At 39.9% G+C, this 15,439-nt stretch overlaps 1 protein-coding gene across 1 annotated transcript in view; it reads right to left on the bottom strand.

Moving 5' to 3' along the window:
* Nucleotides 1-13,872, bottom strand: part of SLC24A2 (solute carrier family 24 member 2) — a 265,252-nt gene extending 251,380 nt beyond the window's left edge. Inside the window, exons 1-2 of the mRNA XM_025359798.1 lie at nucleotides 13,594-13,872; nucleotides 11,011-12,093 (exon numbers count right to left, since the gene is read on the bottom strand). Coding sequence (XP_025215583.1) covers nucleotides 11,011-11,940 — 930 coding nt within the window. The 5' untranslated portion in view covers nucleotides 11,941-12,093; nucleotides 13,594-13,872. The remainder of the gene's footprint in view (nucleotides 1-11,010; nucleotides 12,094-13,593) is intronic.
* Nucleotides 13,873-15,439: the final 1,567 nt, after the last annotated feature.

Raw genomic sequence — 15,439 nt, 5'->3', positions numbered from 1 at the left:
GTTGCTAGAACAACAGATGACAGGTTATAAGTGGGGAAAACGGTGCTTCAGGTTTTAGCTGAGGGTGAAACCTGTATTTCTACCTGCACCCTGCTTGTGTAACTCAACATCCATCAAGCAGTAAAAGAGAAAGTTACTTACAGAGAAGCAGAAACTCATCTGGCCCTTTCCAAGAAGGTCCTATAGATGGATAAAGAAGCCCCTCATTACTCCTCCAAAGGAAGCAATCCTCTTTAATTGGGTTTCTTAATTGGAAAGGCACTCTGAAGGAAAGAAGTTCAGCGATTCATGACCTGACTATCTCTTCTGTTGGCCAACCCATAAATACAAGCAAGTACACTTGTTTCTTTCCCATTAACAGAGAAGCACAGAGTTATCAGAGCTGGCAGGATCTTGGAGGTAAACTAGCCCTTTCATTTCCAAAGAGAAGATGCTTGGGGCAAAGTGCCTGGCCCAGGGTTATGCAGCCAGTGTCCGAGACGAAAGGGACTTCTTTCCAGGCTTAGTCCTGCTGATGCAAAATTGTGACTGCACCCTTTAAAACTGTGAACATGACATTAAATATGGCCTGGTGCCCAGATCCTTTCCAAAACCACCAGTTTTAACCCATACAAGAACAATTTCTGCATCATTTGGTTTACAAATCCAATCCTTCATAAAAACGAAACCCACCTAATCTCAGTGCAGCTTCTTGTCTAGGTTCTGCTTTTCTCTGATTTCATAACCTCTCTGCTTCACCCACACTTCTTTTCCACCTGATGACAAGCTCACTGGGAATCAAGAATGACTGGAGGCTCAGCAAGCATATCACGCTGTGATCTATGCCTTTTTTACTCTGCAATCGTTTTATCTCAGAGCCAGAGAGCAATATACGGTTTGCTGGGTGTTGGCGTCAGGATTCTGCAGAAATCTGCAATCGTCAGAGTTAGCCAAATGGACATAGATGGTGTGTGTGCTTGCGGAGGAAGTAATGATGACGTGTGGATCTAGGTCTAAATGGCTGAAAGAGTACCAGTCATGAAGATTAGCATGGATTTACATGTATTTAATGGTCCTTTTAGATCAATGGCTCTGAAGTGCTAAATTAATTATTAAAAGGAAAAGTTGAGGGTAAGAAGCAAGGCCACCACCAGGCCAAAAGACACCTTTGTGGAATTAAGAAAAGGCACCCCTTCCTTTAGGCAGCCACAGTCCCACACCAGTGCATTCCACTCATTCAGTAGAGTGATGTCTGGCTTCCTTCTCCTGTTTGTCACCTTGATCAAACAGATGCCCTTGTAGAGTACACCACTAGTAAAGCTTTGCAGGGCAGCCCTGCTGAAAGAAAGAAGGAAAAAAAACATTCTTAACATAACTAAGGCCACAGCCCTTTGGTGGTCCATGAAATTATTTTAGAAAGTTGAAACCAGTATTTTTAATAGAATGAAAAATTTAAGAAACATAAAAATGCCTTATACTTAGATTTTATCTTTATATGGATATGTAAATATGCACATATGTATGTGTGCATGCATGTGCACATACATATTGAGTTGAGAGGTAAAATATATTTACATGGGTCATGGTCAAAAACATTTGAAAGTCACTGATTTGACAGCTCCCAATGTGAAAAGTGAATCTAGTTTGGAGGCCTGCCTCGTCTGTATTCTTAACTGCCCAGTGAGAAGCTCTAAGGTACAAGAGAACTAGCTTGCACTTTGAAATCAGACAGGCTCAAGTTCAAATGCAGTTTAAATATCACTAAATTTGAACCTTAGGCAATCATTTGTGTTTCCCAATCCTCAGATTCCTGATCTGCAGATGGAGGTGATAATATTTATTTCAGAGTGTTGATGTAGTAAGTACCTGGTATTAAGCACTGCCTACTTTTCAGATCCCTCTCTTCTCTTGACTTTGGAGAGACCTACAGAGAGCAGCAGTCCAGGGACACACATGCAGCTGCCAGGGATAGTTTTCCTCACCAGAAGCCACCAGTGCTGAGGTGGTCTAGTGTCCTACAGTGAACTTAAATGACTTTCTCCCATGCACGTTGTTCTCCCATCTGGATGGAAAAGCTACCTCCCACAGCATGCTTAAGCTAAAATTATTGCTTGGTCAAGTCAATTAAATCATTTGAGAGAAACTACTACATGTAAGTCAGTTAAGAAAAAGAGTTGGGTGACATGGGTATGGCTAGACTCTGATCTTCTGTTTAGGGTGAATGTATTAGATTGCTGCTTTGGCCTGGTTAGAATATTCCACATTGTAAATATTACAGCTCCTGAGGATAGAAATGACCAGCCAAAAATCTGTTAGGTCACTGAGGGCGAATCTCCCACATTCCAGATGTTTCAATAGGGTTTCTTGGAGGTAGAGAATCCCCCAAAGTTAAATGGCCGAGGAGCCCATCCCAGTCCCTGAAAACTTCATTTCCCAACTCTTTGGTCATGAGGACTCCTCTTCAGAATAATTCTCCCGTTAAAACGAAAACAAAAACAAAACCTGCAAAAACTTCCTGGCTTCATTTAGGTGTGGAAATGGGGAGAGAAAGGAGAGCTAAAGTTAGTGATTCTCAGCATATATTTGTAAGAGATCTTTGTGTGAGTCATCACAGCTAGCTTTAAAATTGCCACAAAGGACACAGGAAACAGGCAATCTATAAAAGAAAAATGTCATTCTTCATAAACATATGTTTCAAAGCTCAGACTCCCAAATAAAGCAATGCACATTAAAAAAAATTAAAATGCTATGTTTCATCTATGAAACTGGAAAACATTAAAAATTATAATATTCAACACTACCCAGTATGTAGCAATGTGGCAGAAACTTTAAAAAGCTAATAAGCCCTGACCCAGAAATTCTGCTTCTATGAAATCAGAAATTCATGTGTAAAGCTATTTGTTGTAGTATTTTTTATAATAGTGAAATATTACAACAAATGGCAACATAAAAGGCTTTCTGTATTATGATAATACTAAACAGTAAATAGCATTTTAGAAAAACATTTAATGACAGGGAAAAGGCTCCATAATAGACCAAATTCTTTAAAAAAATCTTAAAACTGTATATATTCAATATGGTAAATTTAAAATTTTGCATGTCCAATATGTTCCTATTTATTTAAATATATAGGTGTGTGTATATATGTCTAGGTACATATGCATGTGTATATGTATGAGAAGTTCAGAAGAACGCTATATACAAAAATGTGCATAGTCATCTTTGAATGATGCAATGGAGAGAATATAAACTGTTCAAAATTTTCTTTTTTATATTTTGATGTGTTTTTATACTCTTGTACAATGAATACATTAGTATTTGATAAATATATTAAAAGGCAAACCTAAAATTTAAAATGGCCTCATATAACTTCATGTTAGAATTGCCACTCAGATTTGAATGACTAAAACTTGCTGTTTCTAGGATTTATTATTTTGATGAGAAACTTTACTATGATGCTCAGGCTGTATTAAACATTGAAAAAATGCCATCAAAATTCCCTAACAGTGTCACTTGTTGTATGCATTATCTTTTGAGAAATCTATAGTCTGAAGCATATATTTCTGGCAATAGAATAACAAACCCTTCTTAATATAGTACTCCCTAAAATGTGGGAATATTACACTTTAAATATATTTTTTAAATATCTATTTTATTTAGTGAGGAATAAGGGATTCTTAGAACCCAGAACACTGACTAAATACAAGTCTAGAAATGTCTGTGTTGCTTTGCCTTCAAGGTATTTGCCATTCCCTGGCCGCCTAAAGACTAGGTTTTTACAAAACCTAAAGTACAAACATGAGGCCTGATAGGGAGAAGAGAGTTCAGAGACCTTCTGTATCTGTAAGCTGAGACTCCTGAAGGGTTGACACTTTGAGTAAGCAAATAAGAAAAAAGAAAAACTACCTCGCAAAGGGAGATGGTAGGATGTGTCTATTTGAGTCTTGGTTTTTAGTGCTGCTGAAAGTTGAACAAGGGGAAGAAAGATGAATCTCCCTTAAGAATTTTTAAGCACAGGCTCACTCATATGGGTTTGCAGTCTGAATTCACACTACCCGGGTAGCAAAAAAAAAAAGTCAAACATGTAGCTTAGAATGGCCCCAGTTGGTAGTACTCCCAGACCTTCGACAGGACAGCAATCCTCTCTGGAGGAATGCACTTAAAACCCAGGCCTCAGTGGAGTCCCACAGGAAAAGTTCCAAGAAACATGTGCTCAAAGTTTAAAAAACTTTCATAGTTAAGAATCAATAAAACAACAAAACTAGACCCACAAGGATATTGCCACAAAATTTATCAACAATGAAATATAAAATAAATATATTTAACATGTTTAGAGGAATTAAAGAGACATTAAAAGTATGATGAAATTAGAAACAATGAAAAGCAACCTAATAGATTTGAAAGAGAGCCACATAAGACTTGTAGAAATGAATAACATAACTAAAATTAGAAACTCAACAGATGAGCTTTAGAGCAGATTAGTCAAAATTAAAGAGAAAATGAGAAGCTAGAAGATAGATATGAAGAAATGACAAGAATGAGGATCACAGACAGAAAACCATGAACAGTGAAAAGACATGGAAGATAAGATAGTATAAGATATGTCTAACTGAAATTCTAGAAGGCAGACTATAGGAAGATTGGGGTAGAGGCAAAATTGCTGGAAAGCACTAATCCTCAAAATCAAGAAACCTAGTGAGTCACAAATAGGGGATACCTAAATGAGAAGATCACACGTGACATATCTTAAGGAAAATGCCAAATACTCAAAGCAAAAACCTTAAAAGTAGTCAATGAAAAAAGAGAAATTTCTTATAAAGGAGCAATGTTTACATGGATGGTAGTCTTTCAATGGCAAAATGGAATTGAGGGACAGTGGAATATTATTATCAAAGTGGGATGAGAAAATAATTTTCTACTCACTACTTTTGTCCTATATTTCAAGAACAAAAGTGAAATACAACTCTAAGTAGATAAAAATCAGGTGCATTTACTATTAACAGATTAAGAAACATTATGAATGTACATAAGGAGTAGAGGAAAAACCTGTAGATAAAAGGTTTGACATACAAGAAGGAATGAGGAGGGGAAAAACCAGTACATATGTGGATAAATCTAAAAACAGTGACGGTAAAATGACAATGTCTAATTTATGAGGCTTAAAAAATTAAACCTCAATAAAGCTGTTTACAAAACATCAAGGTAGGCAGGCGCGGTGGCTCACGCCTGTAATCTGAGCACTTCGGGAGGCCGAGGTGGGCGGATCACAAGGTCAGGAGATCCAGACCATCCTGGCTAACACGGTGAAACCCCGTCTCTACTAAAATATACAGAAAAATTAGCTGGGCGTGGTGGCGGGCGCCTGTAGTCCCAGCTACTCGGGAGGCTGGGGCAGGAGAATGGCGTGAACCCGGGAGGCGGAGCTTGCAGTGAGCCGAGATGGCACCACTGCACTCCAGCCTGGGCGACAGAGTGAGACTCAGTCTCAAAAAACAAACAAACAAACAAAAACACATCAAAATAGACCTTAAATTCTGGACTTCAAATTATATACAATGGGTGAAGTGGTGACTGAGTAATTTTCTAAGGTACTTAGGTTGTTTAGCTGGAGCATAAACATCTTAATTAACTTTATACTATGTTAAGTTAAATACACAGGTTAAAATTTCTTTCTTTCTTTCTTTTTCTTTTTTTTTTTTTTGGTTGAGATGGAGTCTCACTTTGTCGCCCAGGCTGGAGTGCAGTGGCACGATCTTGGCTCACCGCAACCTCTGAAGCCTGGGTTCAAGCAATTCTTCTGCCTCAGCCTCCTGAGTAGCTGGGATTACAGGTGCCTGCCACTGCGTCCAGCTAATTTTTGTATTTTTAGTAGAGACGGGGGTTTCACCATCTTGGCCACGCTGGTTTTGAACTCCTGACCTTGTGATCCACCTGCCTCGGCCTCCCAAAGTGCTGGGCTTATAGGCGCGAGCCACCGTGCCCGGCCACACAGGTTAAAATTTCTAAGGCAAGCATCAAGATAATAGAAATAGAGTGTATACATTCCAAACTATTAAAGGGAAAAACAGATTTAGAAAAAAATTCAAAAACAGGCAAGAAAAAATCCTAAAAGAAACAGAAAGGCCAAAACAAATAGAAAGTAAATAATAACATGATGAAACAGAATCCAAATGTTACAGTAATCACAGTCAATATAAACAAACTAAACTTTCCAGTTAAAAGATAATGCTTGTGAAACTGAATTAAATAAAGTGCATGTATATTCTGGTTACTAGAGACTTATCTAAAACAAAAGAAGGTTGAAAATAAAAGAATGGAAAAACTAAACCTGTCAAATCCACACTGTGGATGTACTTGTGTCCCCAGTAGCCATACAGCAGCTTAACATACGATCCCACTCTTTGCTAAAGTTAAGATACAAATTATCTACTTCTACCAAAAAAGAGGGGAGGGGGACAAACGAAAAAAAGGGAAGAGGAGAGGAAAAGAAGGACAAAGAGAGGAATAGAAAGGGAAGGTGGAAGGGAGACATATGGGGACTCCAGTTCTCTAGGCTTCACAAAGTTTAGGTCATCTGTTGCCAGGGGAAACCAGAATAGCAAGGGAAATAGCCAAGGGCAATTTGAACTGTGTGTATCAAAATCCACTGGGCCTTTTGGGGTCTCTCAAAATGCCTTGTTCGCTCCCTGAATCACAAGCAGTAACTGATGGGTTTACTTTTAGGATAAGTAGAGGGAAACAAAATAAGGAAAATATCACCAAGCTATATCCCTAGATAAACACACTACTTTCACAGTCAGTTAAGAATTTTAATGCCTAAACTTTTTTAAAGAAAGACAGAGAATTAGTTTCCAAATCTATCAAGTAATACATCTTTTTATTTAATATAAGGACCATCTTACCTACTTTGAAGCTTGTATATTAATTTTACTAATTAACAAATTCTGTGTCTTAAGCAAAGTTGGGGCAACACATGTATACTTATACAATTATTTATGGCTTAGTACTTTACAAGAAATACTTCATTTTATGAAGAATATTTATAATTTTGTTTTAATCCTGAGTTTCCAAAGACCATTAATCACAGTTTGAATTGCTAAAATCATTTACAGCTTTTCAGAAACACACAAACTGAATAAAGCAAAGCACACCTAAATTACTAAGTAGTCCGGCCCTCCAACTATCCAGCTTTAAGCATCTTTATTTAGATCGTGCCCTTCATTAGAACCAGGCCAATTTGCTGTCAGATTACAGTGCCAAGTCTAAGACGAAGTTAAATACCATGGACAGCTGCTTTCTAGGCCAATGACAGCCTAGCACCATAACAGATCAACAGCCCCCAGCAGCCAGGCCAGGAGCACAGCAAAATGAGCCGAATGACCTGAAACTTAACTGCTTCACATCCTGCAGGATTCAAACTTATTCCTAACCAACTATAGAAACGTTTTAAGAAGAGAGCCCCAAGCATCTATAAACAAAAATACCCCGAAAGCAAAAGTCTCTGCTCAGCACAGATATTGCTAAGTCCCAACCAATGAGCTACTCACTTTAAGTAAAATTCTAAATAATAAAATTCCAGGACAAAATAAAGACATTTTGAAGTTTCCTTGGAGTTAATGTTTGGCCCATTTATATTCACTGTATGTGAACTAGAGCTTATGAATATTATAATACAGCAAATATTATATAACCCTAAGGGGTAAAACGGCCTGCTTAACTCGAGGATTCACTGGAGCAAATTCAGTCTTCAAAGAATGTTTTATAACTCTTGAATCTAAAATAATTTATTGCAATTCATTTTTCATTTAAGAATGAAACATAAAAGGAAGGCATTAACATTTATTGAAAACAACCCACATTTTCCAAGGATCACGCTAGATGCTTAACATTCATTTCTTCATTTAATAATTTTACCAATCTTATGAAGTAGGTATCATTATTCTCATTTTCCAGTTAGGAAACTGAGGCTCAGAGAGTTAAAATGACTTCTCTGAAATCACTGGGCTTATTACACAACCAGGCTAAAAACTCTTTCCTTTTTGAGTAAAAGCCCCAGGGTCTCGTCACTGCATCATGACAGTATACAACTTTTCAAAAAGGGTAGTAGCATCACTAAAAGAAATAACAATAATAAAAATAAGAACCACACACAAGGTAGAGAAATTAAATGAGATGAGAAACTGTTGCTTTAACTATGAAAAAAAAATGCCAGTTCACATTTTTCCATGCTTCACAGTTACCCTATGATGTACATCATCAACAATGGAACCAAATTAAGATTTTCTATTTGTCTATGAAGCAAGTAGTTTCAAAGATATTCACTGCCTAGAGCCCAGCAGAGTTGACTTTTTAGCAAGAACCATTTGATGATTTGTATAAGAATATCTAAAACGTGTTTCCTCTACCTTCCCAAACTCCCATGCCCCATAATTTTGCAAATAGGACAATGAAGTGGCTTTGCATGAAAACATGCTGAGTATTTTGCTTCCTAAATTCTTGTACAGCACATTTCTCTCTATGAAACTCCATCGAAGGCCGCATTTGACTTAAAGTCTTTTTTTCCTAAATGTTTTGGTGATGTCAGAAGCATTAATTTCTGTAAGAAAGGTAAGCTACACAGTCAGAATTCACCTCTGCAGCCCAGGGGACTAGATGACCACACTCAAGGATTCATCCCAAAAGATTTTAATTACATTAAAATCACATTCGGAGATGACACCTTATGTTCATTGCTTGGGGAGCAAACCTCCCTGAGTTTCTGAAATCAGGCATATGATAAAGGCTGTAATTACTGAAAAAAATTCCAGTAATAATTCAAAAGTGAAATTGGCAAGGTGAAATTTCCTAAAGGAAATCACACATCCTTATGCACGTTCCACTTAAAAACGTGTGACTGCGCTCTGGCATTTTTTTGAGAAGTACAAATTAAGACATAGCTTCGTTTAGAAAAAAATCTCTACTTCCATTAGTTATCAAATGTCAAAAGAAACATTAATGACTAAATGGAATCAGTTAAAGCTATTTGGTGCTAAATGGAAAACAATACAATGAACACATTTTGGGGAGAATCAGAAACATAAATAGTTATGAATATAATCTGCTTCTTTTTAAATTAAGTAAATGTAGAAATTCCAAATTTTAGAACACACAATATTAAGTATAGCACAAAATTATGGATATAAATAACAAGTGTTAAGGGATGACAACCTAAATTTCTCACTTTAAAATAATCATAAAAACGATACAATAGTCACCTAATTGAGTAGGTAAAGATCCTTCCAGGGCTACTTTAATGAATGGTTTATAATTGACTAAATATAGTTTATAAACCTGTATTGGGAAAGCTATTTCTAAAATGCATGAAACCATCTCCCACCCCACTAAAATCAGAATACAAAATCCTCCCGCAATCCTACATACACCGTTGTATTGCTCTGCAGGTTCATTTTTCATAAATGTTGCCAATATAACGTTCAGCCAAGTCTCCGTCTAAGTTAATGAAGTTCCACTAGGGTGTAAGAAAACAAGAAAGTACTGAGTTCTCAAACAGACTTTTTGCCATTGATCTGCCCAAGAAATGTATAAGACATTGAATCATTTCCTTGTCTCTAAAAAATATGCATTTCCTTGACAATCGTTCAGTACTTTAATTGGAATAAACTGAAGATTATCAATGTAAACCACCCAAACAGACTTGAGGAGAGCACTTGAGGGATCATCTTTTCGGCTGCTAAGTTAGAGTAGGGGAGAACTTCCAATGATGGTCCTATCTTATGCCCTGAAGGAGATGTACTCAGTTGTCACATCTGAATGCTTGTTTGCCACATATTTTGCTAAATGATTTTTTGGTTTTACTATAGTTTCTAACAAACAAGCATATGAGAGAAATGTTAGAAAAAAATGTAGTACAAGTAGAAATATTACTAGTCTTTTTTCCTGCACTTTGCTTCCATTTCATGGCTGCAATGAAAATGATGGTCATCAAAATTGGCTATAAAAGAATTATGTAAATTTAACTAAATATCATTTTTCTTTTTGGACAAAATCTCTCACCCCCTGCTGAAACATCTGTTTTTTGCATACATGAGAATTTTCGCAGATGCTGGCACGAAAAGTCTATGTATGTATTTTGACTTTCTGTTTAAAATCACATTCAGAGATGACATTCCACTGCTGGGATATAAATCAGAACTGAAATTACAATACCACACACAATTTTATTGATGCCACTTGTCCACTACTTTAAAAATTTACGTGTTTGCAGGAATTACTTCTAAGCTCTTTACCAACATGCTTTCCACCCACCTAAGTGGTAGGATGGCCACTATTGTTATCAAAACTCCCTCAAATTCTACTCTAAAACTAGTGAAGTCATGTTTATTATGGTGTGCAAAATGGGTCATTGTGATGCAGAGGCAGATGGTGGGGCTGGCCAATGACTCTCTTTACAATGGATACTGATCAGTTCCTGGTCAAGTGATCTAAGGCATGATTGTGTCAATCAAGAAAAACAGCCATGACAACAATAATGACAAGCCCTGCTGGGCTAGGCTGCTGACTGGAAGGTACAGCTATGGTGACACAAACTTTCTTCCTCAGACGTCTCTAAAGAGATGGTTCTTTCTTGGTTTTTGTCATGTGTTCATTAAAAAAGAAAAGGCCTTGCAACTTTCTAGGCACATACGCGTTTTTCTGTGAAAATTAAATTGTTCACAAAATCATTATGCCCACTTTCAGAAAATAAGAGACAAATAACTGCTGAATCGGCTCTGGGAGGCTTATGTAACCTATATTTACAAATGTTTTACTCTGAAGCAAGTAGCTGGGCAACTTAGTAAACATCTGCAAGAATACCCTAAAATTATTTTTTCCACTGCTATGTTAGTCTAGCTATCACAGAACTGCAGAATCAATCTGCTATCCATAAGAACCCCAAACACCATCACATCAAAAAAGTTGCAGATATCAAAAACATAATAATTCAGAACTGTAGTCAAGAAAAGCATTAAATAAAAAACCACCACCACCAACCTTTGCTTGGGCTTCTGGTGCTGTCACCTTGACGACCTTATTGCGGTTTATCATTTGCTTCACCCATTTTTCTACTTGGACGTTGAATTTCATGAAAACCACATAGCAAAAATAAGCTGTTAAGAGAAGCAAGCTTTCCCACCACATGATGACATTATCCAGGAAAAATATGATCAGCATGATCAAGTCAACAATGTAGAAAGACACATCTCGAAAGAGCGGCCACCATGTCAGGTTTAAGATTTCTCTAGAAAACAGAGCACACATGCCAATAACAAAGAGGATGTTGAATACTGCTGAACCTACAATTGTGCCTATGCCAACGTTGCTGTGAGCGATAAATACCCCTATGAGAGATGTGAAAAGTTCTGGGGCTGACCCCCCTGCAGCCATAAAGGTGGCTCCAGCCACATCATCAGAGATGCCCAGTTTTTCAGTGATGACAGTCAAAGAAGGAACGAAGAACTCATCACAGACAATGGCTAAGGCTATGAACATGTAGATCATTCCAATGACATGCAGAATGATTGCACCTTTTCTTCTCTCCTCAAGGGAAAAGATGTCTTTCGGGTAGTCTCCTTGGGCATGATCTGTACTATTCTCAGACTCACCTTCCTTAGGAATAGGTGGCTGTGGAGTATAATCCTGAATCTTGTCATTTAAATCTAAGAGAGTTCTCTGACGGTAACCCTGTGCTACCCTAGGGCCACTTACAACACTGGCCTCTCCTGTGCTCTGTGTGTCTGTCTCAGAAAAGGCACTGATTGAAAATGAGACAGTGCTAATGGCTACCAGACCCATGAAAAGGCCTAAGATTCGAATTAACTTCAGTTTTTTCTTGACATGATAATGTCTTCTGCAGCCAGACAGTGACTCATCCAAACACCATTTCTCTAGGAAAGTGATGGTGGTGCTTTGGTGCAGATCCATCCTGGGTCTTCTGGTGGATATGGTGATCTTCCAACTTTAGACTCAACCAGATGGTTCTTTCATACTTTTCCTTACTTTATAGTTAACGATGCTTGTGGGGCACTTTCACAATCAGGGATTCTTATGCTTCACAGGCAACTTTCATCATTTATGCTTAAATAAAAATAAAAAAGAGAATAAGTACATCATAAAATCATGTCTTTTTAATAAAAAGATATTTGCAGATATGATTAAGTCCTGTCCTGCAGCTGTGTGATCTTGGATAAGTTACTTTACTTCTGTGCCTCAGTTTCTTCATTTGAAATGGGGACAGTTACAGTACCTATCACCCAGGATTGTTTTTAAGATGAGTAAAAACATATGTAGCACTTAGTATAGGATGTGGCACTTATGAAGATGTATGTATAAACCCAAATAAATATTTTGGTAAATCCAATGATAGGTGTAGAGAATGCAGATGTAAGAATAAAAATTTTATAGGTGAAAAATCTATCAGATTATCTCATCTTAAATCATGTAACAACCTTCCAGTGCTATAAGTAGGTCCCACTTCTTTCCGAACTGTCTAGGTACTTGGCAACTAACAATTATTCATTGTTTTCTTTTGGTCCAATTACATAATTCTCAATTGTAGGCAAATTTTTCTGATTTAAGCTATCATTTGGAAAGTGTTTCTTTAATTTAGTTTTATTTTTTCTGCACACACAGTGATATCAGATCTTATTTTTCATAAAAAGCCTCTCCTTTATCAGATGTGGGAAAGTAGTCCTTTACAAATTTAAGTTTACAAAAAAATATTCTGGTGATATGCACAAGCTGTCTTCCCTAAACTAGACATTGTTTGCAGCTAAAGCTTTTTTTAAAAAACAGCCTTTAGTCATATTTAAAATAGGCAGCTTAGTAAGTCAAACAACTCCCAATGCAGTGAAATAACAAGGTTATTTCGAGAGACCACATGTGTATTTCATAAACAATACGCAAGTTGTAGCAATACCTCTGTCCACAAAATCTGCCCAAAATAGCCCCAGCACTGACTTTAATAGGTTAGATATCCAAAGCAGAGTTTTCATTCTCTATCCCATGGAGGAGATGGGTAAAATAGCCAGACATGACAGCTGATATTCTGAAGAGTCCTCTTTTTAGTTTTTCTTTAAAAAGACTATTCTTTTCCATATCAACGATTTCATTTTGGAGGCAGTCGCTGAGATAATCTCAGGTGTAAAATAAGCTAATTAAACACACGCTACTTAAATACTGAGATTAGCTGGAGCTCAGGTTTTCAGAGCAAAGCAAGAGCACAAATCAACCCAGCTGAGTTGCTGCTACTCCTGAGATAACCCGAACCCATCACGGAGATTCCCAGCTGGCTGCGAACGTCAACGCTTAGCAGGAACGATTAAGCGATTCACAGCACTCGGGGGATTGTCTAAATGCCCGGCCCGGGCGACCATCAAGGGACAGATTCAACTCCCCGGGCGCAAAGTCATCTCCAGCCGGATCCTCGCTTCCCCTGCAAACCCACCGCTCGTCTCCCCGAGAGCTGCCTCCGTAGGAGAAGTTCGCCCCCAGCCGCGCCCCAACTTTGCCTTGCGTGGTCCCAAACTTTCCCTGGTGGATTAATAGGAAAATAAATCTAAAGGACAGACGCCCCACCTGTGAGCTTAGAGCTGGGTTGCATTTGGTGAGGCGGTTGGCCCGCATCCCCCTGAGTCGTTTGTAGGTGACTGGGGAAGGGAAGCGCCCCTCTACGCGTCTCCCCCGACGGCAGGCCTTTCCCCGCGCTCCCCATCCCAAGTCAAAAGCAAGGGTAGGAGAGGCGGGGGCTCCAAATCCGCGCCCCGGAGCAGAGAGAGTTGGCTAACTCCTAGCGGGGCCTGGGGCGCCCACATCCACGGCAGGGCCACCTGTGAGCCTGTAGCGCAGCAACGGGATGCCCGCAACCGGGATCCGGGCACCACGACCACCGCGGCTACAGCGGCAGGCGGGGCGCAGCCGCCCGCACTTACCAGGATAAGATGGGAGGACGCGCACACGGCGGGGCCCCCGAGCACGGCCCGCCGCTGCAGTCCGCCGCTCTCTCCGGCCCTCCGCCTACCCGCTCTGAGGCCCGGGCTCTGGCTCGCACTGGCCGCCGTTCTCGCCAGCCGGGGCTGGTCTCGGCAGGAGACTGAGCCGCTGTGAGCCCGGCGCTCCGAGTCTGCCGCTGCCCGGCCCCCGCCGGCCCCTCCCTCTGGGCTGTGCGCTGGGAGCGGGGCCGCAGCGCGCTCAGCTCCGGAGTCCTTTGCTCCACGCCTCCTGGGCGCAGAGGCGACGCTGGCAGCAGTCTCTTAGGAGATTTCTCCGCAGTGTGGACGGGGGTCAGGATTTGCAGGCGAGCAAGGGCAGAGAGGAGAAATCGTACAGGTCGGTGACGCGCCTAATTCACAAAGCCTGAAAGTGCTGTCAACTTTGGGGTCATCTTATGCTGGGCACCGCCTCTCCAATTATCTGCAAAAAGTGATAGCAGCCGCGCTTTTCTTTAGGAGGCGATGCGATGTGTAATGGTGGAAAAAGACGTTCAGTGAAAAGGAACGGAGGCCTGCAGGACAGGCTGTTGGAGTTCAGGGTTTCTTGAGTGTTGCATTTGGATGCTTGGGACACTGCAGGGGCTTCAGGCTTGCAGGGTGACCTTTCATTTCATGGATGATGAGACTGAGACCCAATACCCAGTGTCATTTTGAATCACTGATAGGCTTCGGCTTCTGGCCTCGGGATTTCCAGCCTAGTGCTCCTTCCTGTCCTGTCTGGAAAGCAAGATCCCCTTGACCACAAGAAATAGAATCAGGCTTGTTGGGGCTGAAAGACTAGAATCTGGGCCGAAGAATGGAAGACGATGGTAAGACAAACTGGTAGTGAAGGAACCCCTTTTACCCAACCCTGTGCCCACCAGCAAAGCTGCCAAGAGGTACCCACCTCGTGACGCTCTGGAAGCTTTTCGCACATTTTCCCCTCTCCTTACCCTCCAACCTTCTGTTCTCTCCCCCATCCAAGAGGGTTTCCTCATGCCCTCCTTATGATGGGGGTAATGGGTATATCCTGAGAGCTCCTGACCTCTAACTTAGAGTACAGCTCCGTAGTCAGACCTCTCTGCCTACTCATCGATAAGTCAAGGGAAGCCTTGGGAACTTAGAAATCTTTTTCTCCCCCCTCCCTCCCAATCAAAGTCAGGCATTCAAGACTCAACTTTTTTTTTTTTTTTTTCCTTTCTCCTTTCGAGACTGGATCTTGCTATGTTGCCCAGGCTTGTCTTGAATTCCTGGGCTCTAGCCATCCTCCAGCCTCAGACTCCCAAGTGCTTGAAGACTATAGGTGCCTGACTGAATTTTTTTATCTTTAACTTTTAATTTAGTAAACTTCAAACATACACAAATGTAAGAAAGTAGTATAATGAATCTCCGTGGGGCCAGCACCAGCTTGAACAATTATGAACTCACGGCCAGTCATATTTCATCTACACCCC

The sequence above is a fragment of the Theropithecus gelada genome, chromosome 15, assembly GCF_003255815.1.
Source record: "Theropithecus gelada isolate Dixy chromosome 15, Tgel_1.0, whole genome shotgun sequence".
Taxonomy (NCBI): domain Eukaryota; kingdom Metazoa; phylum Chordata; class Mammalia; order Primates; family Cercopithecidae; genus Theropithecus; species Theropithecus gelada.
The sequence above is the reverse complement of the archived record's forward strand: the minus strand, read 5'-3'. Positions and strand labels throughout refer to the sequence as shown.